The 15,431-nt window shown below is 41.1% G+C and overlaps 2 protein-coding genes across 3 annotated transcripts; one reads left to right on the top strand and one right to left on the bottom strand.

The window, feature by feature from the left end:
• Positions 1 to 1,218: 1,218 nt before the first annotated feature.
• On the top strand, positions 1,219 to 6,741 carry LOC130139538 (uncharacterized). Its single transcript, XM_056316727.1, has 5 exons — positions 1,219 to 2,628; positions 2,760 to 2,821; positions 2,918 to 4,813; positions 5,469 to 5,613; positions 5,711 to 6,741. Exons 1-5 carry the CDS (start codon positions 2,511 to 2,513, stop codon positions 6,373 to 6,375), a joined length of 2,886 nt encoding a protein of 961 aa, XP_056172702.1. The 5' UTR covers positions 1,219 to 2,510; the 3' UTR covers positions 6,376 to 6,741.
• Positions 6,742 to 7,008: 267 nt separating this feature from the next.
• On the bottom strand, positions 7,009 to 10,596 carry LOC115677001 (transcription factor MYB111). 2 transcript variants are annotated; one of them, XM_056316728.1, is made up of 4 exons: positions 10,495 to 10,596; positions 10,296 to 10,464; positions 10,010 to 10,139; positions 7,009 to 8,300 (listed from the first exon to the last, which is right to left on the bottom strand). In XM_056316728.1, the coding sequence occupies exons 2-4, from the start codon at positions 10,426 to 10,428 to the stop codon at positions 7,394 to 7,396; spliced, it is 1,170 nt and encodes a 389-aa protein (XP_056172703.1). In that variant the 5' UTR covers positions 10,429 to 10,464; positions 10,495 to 10,596; the 3' UTR covers positions 7,009 to 7,393. The 2 variants fall into 2 exon arrangements, with proteins under 2 accessions (XP_056172703.1, XP_030455912.2); XM_030600052.2 differs by having other exon boundaries at positions 10,296 to 10,535.
• Between the last annotated feature and the right edge of the window lie 4,835 nt (positions 10,597 to 15,431).

Below are 15,431 nucleotides of genomic sequence, written 5' to 3'. Positions count from 1 at the left end.
GCATCGATAACTATCGATTTATGCACTCTCAATTCTTTATTGCCCACCAATTGGCACGGCATTGGCTTGGAATTGTCGGTTGATAGGTTGATGGGGGCATAAATAAATTACCAGAAAAGAAAATATAAATGATCATGATGACAAGATTTTAATGAAAACAAAAATTATAATGATACTTTACATAAGATGAACAAGTATTAGACGTAAAGGACGTCCCGTGTAGAAGGTGAACAAACTGAAGAACGTGGGATTGTTAAGGCTTGGATGGATCAGTAGAAATTGAACAACTTGAAGATCAGACTATAGAAGGTGAATTGTCATTCCAACATGAAGCGTGGAAAGATTGGAGGGACCACGTGCAAAAGTAGCTCCTACTATTATAAATAAAAAAGATTAGCCTAAACAACATTAAACTTTTTCATGTTCATCAAACTTTCAAATTTCATCTCGAGTTACTTCACCACCACATCAACCATCACAAACAATTGTAAATTTGATGCCATGCTGGTACCACAATGGCCAACAACGTACATATCACAACATTAACATTTTGTAGGTCAAATTTTGAAATTGATTTTCAAAATATCGAACTAAAAACCTTACCTTCGATGAATTTCATTTTTCTCAAGTTCAATCACTAAAATAGTCAAGAATAGTGGAAAGGTAAGCTTATAGGTTCCCAAAAGTTAACCTATCAAACGAATTTTTATTTCAAAAATAGAAATTTTGTGCCGTCATCATTTTGGGAGGGCCTTTATGCAACCCGGATGGTTTCCATTCCGAAACTTTCGGGGCAGAACGTCTCGTGAAAATCCCCGAAAGCAGGGCGCTTCGTTCAAACCAAACGGCCCACGTGTCGATGGCCTAGAGCGACTGTCCGGGGCGGAGCGTTACCGTCCGCGGTGACGCTATCAAACGACGAACACCCCCCTCCCCCCCAACATCCCCCACGTGTGAAATGCCACTCCTCTCCCTGTTCGGAATTTGAATCCTCCATCCCTCCTACTCCTCCTCCTCCTCCCACTTTGAACCCAGGAAAAAGAGACGTTACAAATCCCCCCACCACCTTTTTAAAAATAAATAAAAATAATATAGCCAACAATAATTCCCCTGCATCTCTCTCTCTCTCTCTCTCCTCTCCTCTCTCTCTCTCTCTCTTCCATTAAATGCTTTTGAACTGAGCAAGAAAGAAGACGAAGAAGAAGAAGAAGACCGCCCCCCCTCCCTCAGTCTCTCTCTGTCTCTCCCTCAAACATCATCCTCGTCACAACAGAGCAGAGCATTCAACTTGTCTGACCCCAGAGATCTCTCCCGATATCTGCACCGCTTCCTCCTTTTACTTTCCCGTTCTCCCTCGCCAGGGAGATGCGCGTGCCCTGCCCGGAAATCAGCTGATCTCCGGCCGTCGCAGCGCGAAAACCCGGTGAGTACTCTACCCTCTTTGTTTGCTTCCGGGACTCGTCGTCATCGTCATCGCGATGGAAGTGCGGAATAATTCTGGGTCCTCCACCCTTTTTTTGTTTTTGTTTTTGTTTTTGTTTTGGTGATCATCCGGTACTTTGTGGGTTTGATCAAGTCCCCGCTTGTGGTTCTTGACTCGATCCGCTTGGAGATGGGCATCTCATTGCTTCATTTCGAGCTCGTTGCGATTCTGGGTCCTCCTCTTTTCGTGGTTTCGGTGAACATCTTTTGTCGTTGTCGGTTTCTGCTTTGCCTTGCCTTGATTTGATTGGAGAGGGATGCTACATTGCCTTTTCCTCCCACTTTGTGCTTATTGTGCTTCTTGTTACCATATTTCGCTGACCTTTCTTGCTGGGCAATTTGTGGAAGTGGAAAAAAAGTAGAATTTCCAATTGCCGTTTTTCATCCTGTAATTGTTTGTCTATCGGAAGTTCAGATCTTGTGCATTCATGTTTCGTTTGTCTCGTGCAAGTTCGGAACTTGAGTCCTGCAGCTAGAAGTTTAGTGGCTTACAGGCAAAACAAGAAGATAATATTATCCTTCTTGTGTGGAATGTTGGAGTTGTCACTTATCAGGTGAATATTCACAGGAGTAGATGAAAGTTAAATCTCGGAATGCTGGTGTCAGAGTTTTGGTTTGACCATTAGTCTATTACATTTACATCAACATTCTCGCTGCTATATTTTGTGATCTATGCTGATTACCGAGGCTTTACTTTGATGTTTGAGTGTTGTTCTCCTTTCACTGATTAATTTACCGGAAGGGCTTTTAGGCTTTTTAAATAAAACAGCGTAGCATATTGAACTCAAGAGTACCGTCTTGGATAATGGCTTGTTCATTCCATAAGTTGGTGTTTTGTTGCCGCATGATCGAAATCTCTAGAGATTCTGATAGTTATCGCACATCACCATATCATGCTGACTAATTACTTTGAAACTGCATTTTGAGTGAAGGAAAGAGTGGCATTCGTTTCGATCATACCATGGATCAATCTTGGTAGTCCATAGAAGTTTCACTTCAAGATTCTTTTGCAGTCTTGATCCGCGAAAATGGGTATTGATAAAGATGGTTCAAAAGGTGGAGGATATGTAGGAGGTTTCTTCCAGCTCTTTGACTGGAAAGCAAAATCTCGTAAGAAATTATTCTCGAGCAGGTCCGAGCTGCCAGGTACAGATTTGCTCCTTTGTGCAGATATTGGGAATTAGGATATTTGTGCATTTGTCTAGTCACAGTTTCTAGTTGTGTTCTCATGCCTCATTACTTATCACAAATTCCCTTTTTACCATCTCTTCTCACAGAGCACAACACCAAGCAGGGAAAGAGAAGGGAAGGAAATTTGCCTACGACACGTGTCTTCCTGGTAATTACACAGCTTTGACACCATCAAGTTCCGTTTAATTACTTGATTTATGATATGATATAAACTCATACATTTTAATGTCATTTGTGTTTGCAGGTAGATGAGGATGAAATTGGGATGGGGTCTAGTGCCAAAGGGTATAGTGACTATAGTTGTGCTTCATCAGTTACTGATGACGAAGGATACGGAGGCAAGGCTCCTAATGTAGTAGCCAGGCTTATGGGATTAGACTCGATGCCAACTAATTCTTCAGAACCATACTCCTCCCCGTTTTTTGACACTCAATCTCTCCGCGATTCCCAACGTTACGGGAGAAATCTCGACTATCCTCCTAACTACCAGATGATGTATTCTGAAAATCTAGCAAACAAAATAGAGGGTCCTGTCCGGAGTAATGTGGAGTGGAAGCCGCCTCAGACTCAGAGGATTGTAAATAGGCCGATCGAGAAGTTCCAGACAGAAGTTTTGCCGCCAAAGTCAGCTAAATCTATACCAATTACCCAACACAGGCTTTTGTCTCCTATCAAGAGCCCTGGATTCGTTCCAAGCAGGGATGCTGCTCACATAATGGAAGCCGCCGCCAAAATTCTCGAGCCTGGGCCTCAATCAATGAAAGGCAAGACGCCCATTTTTGGTTCCTCTGAACCCAGGGCTCAATTAACCATGAAGAGTAAAATGCCAATGCTTGATTCCTCTTCCGGTTATATGAAAATTAGGCATGCCAAAGAGAATGAAGAGATTGCGAAAAAAATATCTCTGATAGACCGGTCTTCAGTACCACTTAAAGTCCGAGATATGAAAGAGAAAGTCGATGTTTCTCAGAGAACATTCACACATGTTGAAGTTCCTCAAAGGCCAGTTGAGTCAAATGCTGCCAGGTTTCTTAAAGGACATTCTCTCAACAAAAGCTGGAATGGAGTAGACACATCTTCTTACCGAGGTCCTCCTGACAAAGAAGATGCTTCTTCCAGTTCTAAGAGTAAAGGAAAGTCTGTTTCACTTGCAATCCAAGCAAAAGTCAACGTTCAACGCAGAGAAGGGTTATCTTCAGTTGACAGAAGTCTGGTCCGCCAGCAGGAGCTCAGCGATAATAAGTTAACCCAGCCCTTCAGAAGCCAACCACGTACACAGAAGAATTCCCAGAAGAAATCTCCTCTGCATAGCGCTTCTGGAATTCTAAGGCAGAATAATCAGAAACAGAATTGCTTATCAGAAAAAGAAAGGCTTCCCTCAAAGTCCTTCGTGCAGAATTCGCAAGGTAAAAGAGCATCATCAGGGGATTCTTCTGGACGGCAAAAGACAGCTTGTAAATTGGTTGGAAGCTCCAAAGCCGGATCAAGGAAGTTGGATGTGATCAGCAGTGAAAAGGACAATTCGCAGTCTAATACAAAGTACTTCCCAAGGAAAAAAAGGTCAATAGATGGGGAAGTTCATTTCGAGAAAACTCGTGCAGTACATGATGTGTCCATAGACAAAAACAGGAAGGCGGTGCAATCACATCCAACTTTACAATTGCCCTCCAACTGGGCTGAAGAAAGTAGGAAGAATGGCATGGATGTCATTTCTTTTACTTTCACGGCACCTTTGGCACGATCTATGGGTGGCTCTGAGCCCTCAGGCCAGTCTAAACAGAAAAACTCAGATTATCTGGGTGGGAGGATCTTCTCCCAGTCAGACGGCATGAAATCAGCTTCTCAGGGTTACAACATGGTAGGCAGTGATGCTCTGAGCAAACTTCTGGAGCAGAAGTTACGTGAGCTATCTTTCGAGGTTGGGTCATCTTCACACGATTCTACCATTGTAGATTCACCTTCTAGTTCGGCATCGACATTTCAAGATTCAGCACCCACACACAATGCAGTTTGCTCAATACTGAGGTCATGTGACAAGAGTGACCAAGCTGTGCTCTTTAGCAGTAGATTAGGCAGCGAGTACCGGAATGATCCTTTTGCCGCTAATCAACTTCCGTGCAGATTTAACCATGATTTTCAGGTATATGCTTTTCTTCGCCCTATTTCTTATAATGGGAAGCATATTTAGAATTCTCTGAAAATGCAACACTTAACCAAAACATACTATTAAGGGTTCATAGACACAGGAAATATAACAACCTTATAATTAAGAACCAAAGGAAGTAGTTGATCGTTCTTCCAGGGGACAGTCCGATTGTTTATACATCTTTTGTCAGTACCTGGATGACCTTTTAATTTTAAGTAGATGACCCGCAGCAACTCAGTTGCAGTTATTTGTTTCATTTGAATGACTACTGTATTTTGGTATGTCTTGATAGAGAGTACTCACTGAACTGTCCGCGGCGTACTTTTGAATCAATAACGGGGTATATATCAATGGCAGGTACAACCTTGTTTCAAATGAATGACGAGAAGAGGTTTCTATTTGTTTTTCAAAGTAGAAACTTCTTAGCTCTAACAAAGAAGAAAAAAGTAGAGATCCCTTTATGAAAAAGGCCACAAGCCAGGATGTCATATATGTGTTTTTTGTTTGTGTTGGCAATCTGGATCTGCACAAAATATCTTTTTGAACATTTTGGATTCAGATGATGTGCCAAAATCTCCATCTGTATGGCAATTCTCGGTAGCATTTGTTACATCTGGTGCTAATCAACATATATTGTAATCATTTTCAGGGAGTTGTTGAGAAAGAGGACCTTGCTACAAAAGCCAAACAATTGCTTGACTACAGGCATCCTAGTCCCGTCTCTGTTCTTGAACCATCTTTCTCTGCTGAAAGTTGCTTCTCTTCTGACAGCATGGATAGTACTAATACGGAAGGTAATAAAAATCTCATCCTAATGAACAACTTACTATACATTGTCTTTCTCCATTTACAAATTGTAAATAACATGAATCAAATGGCATTTAATATCAGGGACCAAGCAGCCATCTTCTCAAGCTGCAGAAATTCTAGGGTTGAGCTTTTCCAGAAAATCATATTCAACAGAAGTTGATATAGACTTATCAGATTCGGCTTCTTCTCTGTCAACAGGAAGAACAGTTGCGAGGGGGCATGCGACTGCTGAAATCTCTACCATTTTTTCAGCTTCGAATGATTGGGAACTAGAATATGTGAAGGAGATTCTGTGTAATGTAGAGTTAATGTTTAAAGACTTCGCTTTGGGTCGAGCGCGTGAGATCATAAACCCACATCTCTTTGAACAGTTAGAAACTCGGAAGGGCTTTATGGAAAGTGATGATCTCACTGATTCTAAGCTAACAAGAAAGGTACTGTTTGATTGCGTCAGTGAATGTATGGATTCAAGATGTAGGCGTTGTGTAGGCGGTGGATGCAGAAAATGGTCTAAAGGCTTGGCGATGGTGAGAAATGAGCGGCTAGCTGAAGATGTGTGTAAAGAGGTTCTAGGTTGGAGAGGCTCGGGGGACTCTATGGTGGATGATCTTGTGGACAAGGATATGAGCGGTCCGGATGGGAAATGGCGGGACTTTGAAGCTGAGGTTTTTGGAATTGGGCTAGAGATCGAGGGTGATATACTCCGCTCCTTGATAGACGAAGCAATTGCTGATGTTCTGCAATGAGGCGCGGAGGTTTTATGATCTTTGAGTTCATTCTCCACCTGTTAATACTGGTAAATTGGCTTGTCTTTTTGACAACTTCTGAGGAACCCTGTTCATGGCACGGCTATAGTTCGCCCTCGAAGAGACAGAAGCAGCCACTAGGAAAGAACCTCCACATTCTACCGCGACCATTCAGCTCGGAATTGTATCCCACTTAATATTGGTTCGCATGAAAGGAACCCTCTGATTGCAAAAGCGGGAGGTTATCTGGTTTGATGCTTCAGTTTTATGATACACGAGCCATTTTTGTACCTTCACCATGATGTTCTGTTGTTAGAACTGTTTTTGTGGCAGACGATTCTTTGGAAATTATTGCCCGTTTGAGCATCTTGCTTCGGCTATATAAGGAGGACACCCAATCTTACTTTTGTTCATATTCTTGATGTGGAGTTTGTACAATGGTAAAAGTTGTCAGAAAATAGGTGCATGGTGAAAGGCATTGAGACTAAAAGAAGAACGATACACGACTTAAGGTCTCAAAGCGGAAATAGATGCATGGTAAGCTTCACTAGCCAATTGGTTGGCCTTAGTCATTTCCATTAGTTGAGCTAGGTTTCAGAACCAACTTTACTATTGCAATCCATTGCCCGCTACTCACTGCGAACTTAGTCGTCGCCTTGTTTCACAATTAAGCTCCATTGAAGGTGCCTTCAAGATCAACTCATTATTGTTGGCAGGGGGAATATTCGAATCATACAATTTCAAGCACTTAAAAATCATTTCCTCTGCATCCGAAGATTACAACTTCATTTCCTATGCATCATCCTAATCTGGAATAGATAGATGAAAGAAGAATATATGATCAGTTTCATTATTTGATGAGTAACACATTAGGAATCAGATGGAGTGATTTTCGGAGTGATCGGGGAGCAATTTTCCAAATGATTACGGTGATGAACCTCGTAGACATTCTTGACCTTAAAGTGAAATCCTGGAAACCCTTTCAGTAGCAAAGCCTTATCATTCTTCTTGTACTCGGTCACATAAGTGTCTTGCTTTTCATCGCTACGGCATTATCACTGGCGTTTTCTGCTTCACCGTTGCCGCTGTCCCATAACCAGGACAACATTTTATCTTCATTGTCCCACTGATTATTGCCACAGCCGACTCCACCTGCCCGATCCCAATCGAACCATTCACCAAACCCAGAGTCATTATTGTGCTTATTGTTGTTCATTGACGAAGACGAAACGTACCACTCCCCCGTACTGCTCTCAGCATTCGATTTTGAGCTCCAAATGCTGCTCTCTGTCTCCTCCGTCACCGGTATCAACTTCTCCATCACCGCAACCTCGTTCTCACTCTCCTCATAGCGGCCCACCATCCCATTCTCACCCTCCAACTTCAGATCACCAACATCCTCAATCTGCAGCAAACAATCAAGTCTCATTATTTCACTGTCTAACCACTCACATGGTCCCAACAACAGCCCCTTGGTCTCTGCCGCTTCTTCATTATTGAGCCCAGTGCCCTTGTCGATACGAGAGCCATGAGCAATATCTTTGTTACTCTCATGGACTGCTGTTTTCTTGTTTGGGACCCATGAGGGCTCTGAGCTCATGATTTGGCTCTCTCCAACTTGCCCTTTAATGGGTGCTTGTGCTTCTTTGCCTTTCTCACTTTTAGGGACAGTACTGTGGTTGGGCCTCTCCAGTAACATTGATGTGAAGCTGCTCTTTCTCATGCTTGACCTGCTTGTCCTGCCTCTCCTCTTGCCCGTGCCAGCTATCTTGACGGCATTCATGGGGGTAGGTACTGAGGGCACGATCCTTGATGACGTCGACGGCCGTGCGACGCTGTAAATTTTCCGGCTCAAATGGGAGTTCCAATAGTTCTTGATCTCATTATCGGTCCGCCCCGGCAAGTGCCCCGCTATTAGAGACCACCTACAATCATCAACCGGAATTATTTTCCCCTTAACTCGATCTTGGTTACTAGCAAAGGATGGGTATATGATCGCCCAACTTCTTAGAAGTCTTTGAAGAATGGTTCCTATCTCGTTTGAGAATCAAAGTCGGGAACTTGGAGTTGAAGATGACAATAAGCATGCCAAGATGGTAAAATGAAAATTCCAAGATTCATCTCTAGATTCATTAGCGTTCAAATTTAAAAGCACAAGAATTAGATGATCTGAACTGGGAATCTCCATTGATGAAGATAAATGAAGATTGCCTTCCATGTGAGAGAAGAAACAACCTTGCATTGTCGAGTTCTGTGTCGAATTAAGCCTTATTCATAAACACAAAGCTTTAGCCGCTCTTAGGGGAATGGATTGAAGCCCCATGATATTGCAATTACTCAACCCAAGTAGACGATATAGCATTTTTTGGCTAATCTAGTGACGAGGGTCAAGGAACACACTAATCTATGCCATGTAAAAAGGTGACAGAAGCTGTCAAGAATTAGTATAATTTCCATCTAGCTAGAAATGCTATTTAAGTATAACAGTCTGCCGCGCATGAACAAGAAATAATAACTTAAGTCATATATAGATCATAGGATAATTTTTACCTCTAGGGTTGCCGAAATTGTCTATCATGATATGGTCATGAGCACGAAAGGCGGCTTACATAAAGCAAGTTCATGCCAAGATTGTTCTTGAAGGGTTTACCTGATTTTTAGGCCCAAAAACAATCAAGACTTTCAACCTAGTGTTGCGGTCCTATTGAACATCTATAATTTTACAAGGGGGGCAAGATAAGATAAAAGTCAAACTACTCTATAGGGGGCAACCCTAAAAAATTTAAAAAAATGGAAAATAAAAATTGAAAGCAAAAAAGGAAGAAGATGGTTAAAGGAAGTGAGTGACTCAAGCCAAAAACATGAATTTAATTATTGGACCCCAACAAAAAGATGATCACTTTTTATGGAAAATGATAGGGGTGTGCATCGATCTCGGTCCAACCTAAGAATCACACCGGTTGTATCTGGGTAATTCTCGTGGGAATCAGTTCAGTTTCGGTTCTTGGGGAGGAACCGTATTGACTGGATCGAATCAGAAGAACCGATCTAGAGTATATGTTTTTTATTTTAGAAAAAAATTATAATAGAAACCATAAAAAAGTTATAAAAAAAGTATTTATAGCAAAAATCATAAAAAAAAAATAACATCGCTGTTTCCTGGGACGACCCAAGTCTTGTATCATGGTGGACAAGGTCAGTTCTCGGCTCCACAAACTAGGAGCCGATCCTGTTCGGTCTAGTTCCTAATTCCAAGATGAAAATTCACCCACTCTAAATCAATCACCTTAAGAAAATGACAATTGAAGATGACTTGAAAAGGAAGGATGGAAGCACGTAATTAATTTATGCCCCTCAACCAACTTCATTATTGGCAGTCCCATCCAAGTACCTAATGTTGCAATACCTTGTTTTTAACGAAAACGGATTTGATGTTCGCCCCCCACATCATCCTTTACAGAAAATACAGCTTCAACAGTTCGACAACATAAAATCTTCTTGAACATAAAAAGAAATGAAGCAGCAGAACTATGGTACAGTCGGATTCAGCACCCAATATCACCGGATTTGATCCCATGAACCCTAGAATCAATAATGAACGAAGATAGATGGTAGGTAGTTAGAGAATGCTCACCTATTGCCCAAAGTGCCATGCAATTGTACAATGAGCTTTTCTTCTTCAGCAGTGATGTTCCCCCTTTTCAAGTCAGACCTCAAGTAGTTAATCCATCTCAGTCTGCAACTCTTGCCACACCTCAATAAACCTAATTTACAAGGTTTTTGCAAAACGCCATACAACGAATGAATCAAAATACAGCTACGTTCGTAAGCTGAAGCTCTCAGATGAATTATGCATATCAATTCAACCAAGAAATGGGGAACAACATAGACCCTTTAACTATCTCAACAGAAACCAGTACCTGCATTTTTGGGGAGAGATCTCCAAGAGCCTTGACCATGGGCTTGAATGTAGCTGGTCAAGATTTCATCTTCTTCGGCTGTCCATCTCCCCTTCTTCAACCCCACTTTCTCGCAACATGGAGCTCTCCCCATCTCTCTCTCTCTCTCTCTCTCTCTCTCTCTCTCTCTCTCTCTCTCTCTCTCTCTCTCTCTATACACACTCTTCACACACACACACACACACACACACACACTCTGTGTGAGTTTAATGTTTGGTGCTTTTTGGAGTTGGATAAATGTGTATGTAATTCAGAGAGAGAGAGAGAGAGAGAGAGAGAGCTATATAGGTAAGGCGTCAAGCCGAAATGCAAACATTAATGAAGCCACCAATGTATAGTTCCAATAGCTATCAGCCCTATATGTACCGCTAAATAGTTGTACGTGCTTGAATTTTGTTTGCTGTTATATATCCTTGAATGTTGGAGGAAGTTATAAAGATTACTAGAGGGAAATATCACTTTTTCATCGTAAGGTAATCAATTCGAGTAATGCATGAGAGATCCTAATGTGATCTAGAAAACTTCCAATCCAACATAACATGTGATCCTTATATTTGGCATTGCATGACTAAAACCAGTACGACGGGTGGTGTCCGTTGTACTTATCACCAACACAATCTTTGAATGACATAGGCTCAAAAGAAAAAAAAAATACCAAAACGATGATAATCTTTTTCTGTGTTTTTAATGTACATAAGCCACATCATGTGGCTCTCTCCCCAAGTGTAGGACTTCCACCTACGTAGTAGAACATTGGTGTTTGTACTTTGTACAAATACATTAGCCCCCGATTATAACATATATCATATAGTTTTTTCTTCTATTTTTTTCTGCGACCGTAACCATCATTCCCTTGTTTGGATAGTAGAAACCATGGTTATTATGACTTGTTCAGTCCACAGGGACAAGGTGCATTCAATATTCTCTATAGGTTGAGACTTGGAGATTGGTTAGGCATAACTTGTGGGGGCAACTATGCTAACAAAACGCGGCGGTGTAGTTTTACATGTAAGGAAAGTTTGTTCATGGCCAAGTGCATAGATCCCCTTTCCGGTCACACCACAAAATAAACCCAGCGATTCGATCGACGTACCAAAACGAGGGATACGCTTATGTCTCGAGATTATTAAGTCAAAGAAGCTTGAGTTGATGCAAAAGTCTACTTATTATTATTTTTTGGTTGAAAAGTTGATGCAAAAGTCCACTTAACTAAGTGAAACTTTGTGTCCATACACGATCAATGAAAAAGTATTAATTTTCATCGTCGTATGTGCATCTTAAACCAATTTGGGAAAAAGGATAAGTCTTACAACTGAAGATGCAAACATAAAAGCTTGTCAGAATCTTTCGTGATAGAAGATAGAATAAAAAACCTTAAATGGAAAATACAGATATAATTTGCCCAAGGAGTTTGTCCACTAATAGAAAATAGAAATAAATATAGCGGTGAAAAAGATAAACTCCCAAATCTTGCCGGGTCGCCCTTTATTATTATTATAATGATGATAATGAAGAATGCAAAGAAATGATGGGCTTCTTCAAGATCCCATGTTTTGATTCTCTCTCCCACATTCTTGTTGTCCCCTTAGTTAAATCCCTCCTGCAAGTCTCTCAGCTTTTAAGGATTTGTGAAGGTGTTGTGGTTGTGGATATTAAAGAGATTGCATGGGGTATGTATCTGTGTATACCCAAAGAGCATATTTCAAACCTATGTTCTCCTGCATTCATGTTTTTGCAGGGAATTTGAGGCCACTTGGGTAGGGAATACACAAAAAAAAGAAACCAAGCTAGAAACGAAAGAGACTCACAAGATGATGTTAATGTCACTGGCTTTATCTTCCCCATCTGCCAAGGTAGAGATCTGCATCAGTGCTTCCCTCAAGTTAAAAAAGCGAAAATGGCTTGTCCATGTTTCTCCGTTCTTCTTCTTCAATCTTTTTTGTAATTGCCCACAGATCAACTCCTGCTACGAGCCTAAACTGTACATAACCAAGTCATTAAGCATCATGATATCATAACTCAACCCCCAAGCAAAACCCTTATCTTCAGCTGGTGTAAGCACCATGATTATTGACATTCTTAAAACCTGAGATCAAGTGTTCTTAAGATGGATTGGGTGCAAACCAAAATATCAAATGGCCAACTTCTAACAGTATCATAGAATCCAGGTCCTTATCAAGAACTGAATCCACATGGACAAAATCAATCCCTCCTCTCCGTGGATCGATCAATTCTGATCAGCATCTTCCTTCTTATCATGCATGAAGAAAGTCCACGAAACAAGCACTTGCATCATAGTTTGGGGTCTATTTTTGTGCCTTGCTAGAGATCAAAAGTGGGTTCTGGTCACCAGAAAGAGCTCAAAAGTCAAAAGTGACGCATGAATTTATTGGTCGCCAAAAAAGGTCCCAAGAGCATGTGAAGGTTGTCCCAAGGCTCCTCCCCCTTTTCTTTATTTTTTTTTTTATCTCTGGCATACAGTTAATATATTCTCATATGTCAGTATCATTCTCAGAAGAGAATTGAATTACATCACATTTATCCGTAGGTGGAGAGAATGAGATGGCGCATGTATGTTGCCCCTGAAAAGACCAGCTGGGTCTTGCACAACTATGCTTTTTATTGCACATTAACTGCTCAACGGAGGATTTCAATGAGCAAAACCATAATTCAAATGGATTTTGGAAAAAAGAAAGAAGGAAAAATTCCAAAATGGGCCCGAAGTGGAGTCATTTTCTCAAATAAGGGCATAAAGTGGACCTTATATCAAATAAGAGCCTGAAGTGCCCTCATTTTCTCAAATAAGGGCCTGAAGTGAATATTGTCTCAAATAAGGGCCTGAAGTGGCCATATCAGTGTCAAATAAGCACCTGATCTCACCGGCCAAAGGGTATTTTCGTCTTTTACTTTTTTATAATTTTTTTCTTTTCCTTTTCCTTTTCTTTATTTTTTTCCTCTCTTCCTTCCGCCCACCGAGGATAACGGAGGCCGCCCTCGTCGGTGACGGGCGAGGGCATGGCCAGCCCAGGCGAGGCGACCCTCGCCGAACGCCGTTGAGAGCCGCCCTTGCCCGACACCGGCAAGGGCAACCCTTGCCCTCGCTTGGGCTGGCGAGGCTAGGCCAAGGCGAGAGTTGCCCTTGCTGGATTTGGCGAGGGTTGCCATTGCCTGCCCGGCCCAGGAGAGGCAACCCTCGCCTGACGCCGGCGAGGGTGACCCTCGCTAGCCCAGGCTAGGGCGGCCCTCGCTTGAGTGAAGGCTGGGAGGGAAGAAGAAAAAAGGAAAAAGAAAAAAAGAAAAGAAAAAGAAAGTAAAAAAAAGAACAAAAAAATATACTTATAATATTTTTGACTAAAATACCCCTCCTTTAGCAACGGAATAGTCACCGGCCGGCCAAAGGTCATTTTTTTAGACGATTTGGCCACTTCAGGCTCTTATTTGAGACGATTTGACCATTTCAGACCTTTATTCGATACAATGTTCACTTCAGGCCCTTATTTGAGAAAATGACTCCACTTCGGGTCTCTTTTTGGAATTTTCTCAAGAAAAAATAATTCAATTAATATTTGTAGAAGAATAATCCTCATTCTTTTTTCTAATTAAGTTAATGAAAAACTTATGAAGAAATGATAAACCTTGTGAAGAAGGGATGTGAGATAATGCTAAAAGAAAAATGAAACGCGGTCGGATTCGAGTATGTTTTCAAGAATCATTGGGACTATATATGATAACAAGGTCCTCGACTCTCTTGGTTCTCATTTAGAAAAAAAAAAAAAGCAAGTTCCTTAATTATTGAACGAGGAAAAATAATCGAAGCGAGCAAAAAATATATGCTATCTTTCTGATTGGCCTTTGTTTTTAGTTCTTAAATAACGAACCTCTCGTACATATGATCTTACATAACAACAGTGTGAGATACAATAAGATTAATTTGAAAAATGAATCCACAAAGTTATGTGACGAACTATGAATAGATATGTAAAAAGTGAGCCACAAACTTTGAAAAGGGTTATGGTCCACAAATAAAGGATAATTTCTTTGAAAAATAAATTACTTTTTTGACAAAGTAATAGAAAGAAAGTTGAAAAGGGCAAAAGAGTAACTTTTTTTGGTCAGAGGAAAAGAATAACTTAAGAACCAGAAAAAAGCATGTAACCTTACTTAGATCGATAGGAATCGAACCCAACAAACTTTGAAAAGGGTTATGGTCCACGTGTATACGTACGTACATACATACATTAAAACTAACGATCGAAAAATGACACGATTTAACTAGCTAGTAATTAGCTAAACAAAATAAAGAATATACATATAACAGCATTTGACAACAATACGAAATCACTCTTTTGTTGACCAAGCCCAATTTGTTATCAATTGCAGATTGAACATAATTATATTATGTTTTGGGGAAGATGAATCATTAATCGACACATGGCAGGTTGTGGTGGACGCCGAGGGCACCGTCTCTTGGTATAGTGTTTTTTTTTCTTTTTTGAACATGATAATTATATATTCTTCTTTCTATCAAACATCTGCACATTTAATCACACCGTCGAGGACAACCTCGCCAGTGGCCGGGAGAGGCACGACCTCACATGATCTGGTGTGATCAGGCCTCGCCCATGGCCGAGGAGGGTCGACCCTCGCCAGCCCAGCGAAAGGCCACCCTAGCAGCCACTGGCGAGGCTCGCAAGAGGCCTCTGGCCGGTCGTAGGACCTCGGCGACTGGCTGGAGGAAGAAGGAAGGGAAGAAAAAGAAAGAGAAAGAAAGCAAAAAAGGAAAAAATAAAAGAAATAAAAAGAATTAAAAGAAAAGTATTAAAAATTATTATTAAAAGTTATCCACATCAGCGCCGGTTGTACCGCGTAGGCTGATCGGCATCCGCATCAGCAATATCCGGCCAAAATTAGTCAGAATGACTAAATTGGCTATAGATCAAAAGATTAGGGACTAAATTGGCATCATTAAAAAGTTTAAAACTCAATTGGCACAAATATAATAGGTTTATGACTTTCCAGACACTTTTCCCTACGTATGTATAGGTTATGTAACATATGGTACAAGTTTGAGGCTATGAAAGCCCTCGATATATTCCA

Source organism: Syzygium oleosum, unplaced genomic scaffold, assembly GCF_021117445.2.
Source record: "Syzygium oleosum isolate NSW1041296 unplaced genomic scaffold, Sole_v2.1 Sole_v2.12, whole genome shotgun sequence".
Lineage (NCBI taxonomy): Eukaryota > Viridiplantae > Streptophyta > Magnoliopsida > Myrtales > Myrtaceae > Syzygium > Syzygium oleosum.
The sequence above is the reverse complement of the archived record's forward strand: the minus strand, read 5'-3'. Positions and strand labels throughout refer to the sequence as shown.

What these genes read in the sequence shown, in the direction of transcription:
- LOC130139538 (XM_056316727.1), top strand. Translation starts at nt 2,511, where the DNA reads ATGGGTATTGATAAAGATGGTTCAAAAGGTGGAGGATATGTAGGAGGT. An exon ending in CTACGACACGTGTCTTCCTG is followed by an intron (nt 2,822 to 2,917) that starts GTAATTACACAG and finishes TTGTGTTTGCAG; the next exon opens with GTAGATGAGGATGAAATTGG. An exon ending in GATTTAACCATGATTTTCAG is followed by an intron (nt 4,814 to 5,468) that starts GTATATGCTTTT and finishes AATCATTTTCAG; the next exon opens with GGAGTTGTTGAGAAAGAGGA.
- LOC115677001 (XM_056316728.1), bottom strand. Translation starts at nt 10,428, where the DNA reads ATGGGGAGAGCTCCATGTTGCGAGAAAGTGGGGTTGAAGAAGGGGAGA. An exon ending in ATCTCTCCCCAAAAATGCAG is followed by an intron (nt 10,140 to 10,295) that starts GTACTGGTTTCT and finishes CTTGTAAATTAG; the next exon opens with GTTTATTGAGGTGTGGCAAG. An exon ending in CATGGCACTTTGGGCAATAG is followed by an intron (nt 8,301 to 10,009) that starts GTGAGCATTCTC and finishes TGATGATTGTAG; the next exon opens with GTGGTCTCTAATAGCGGGGC.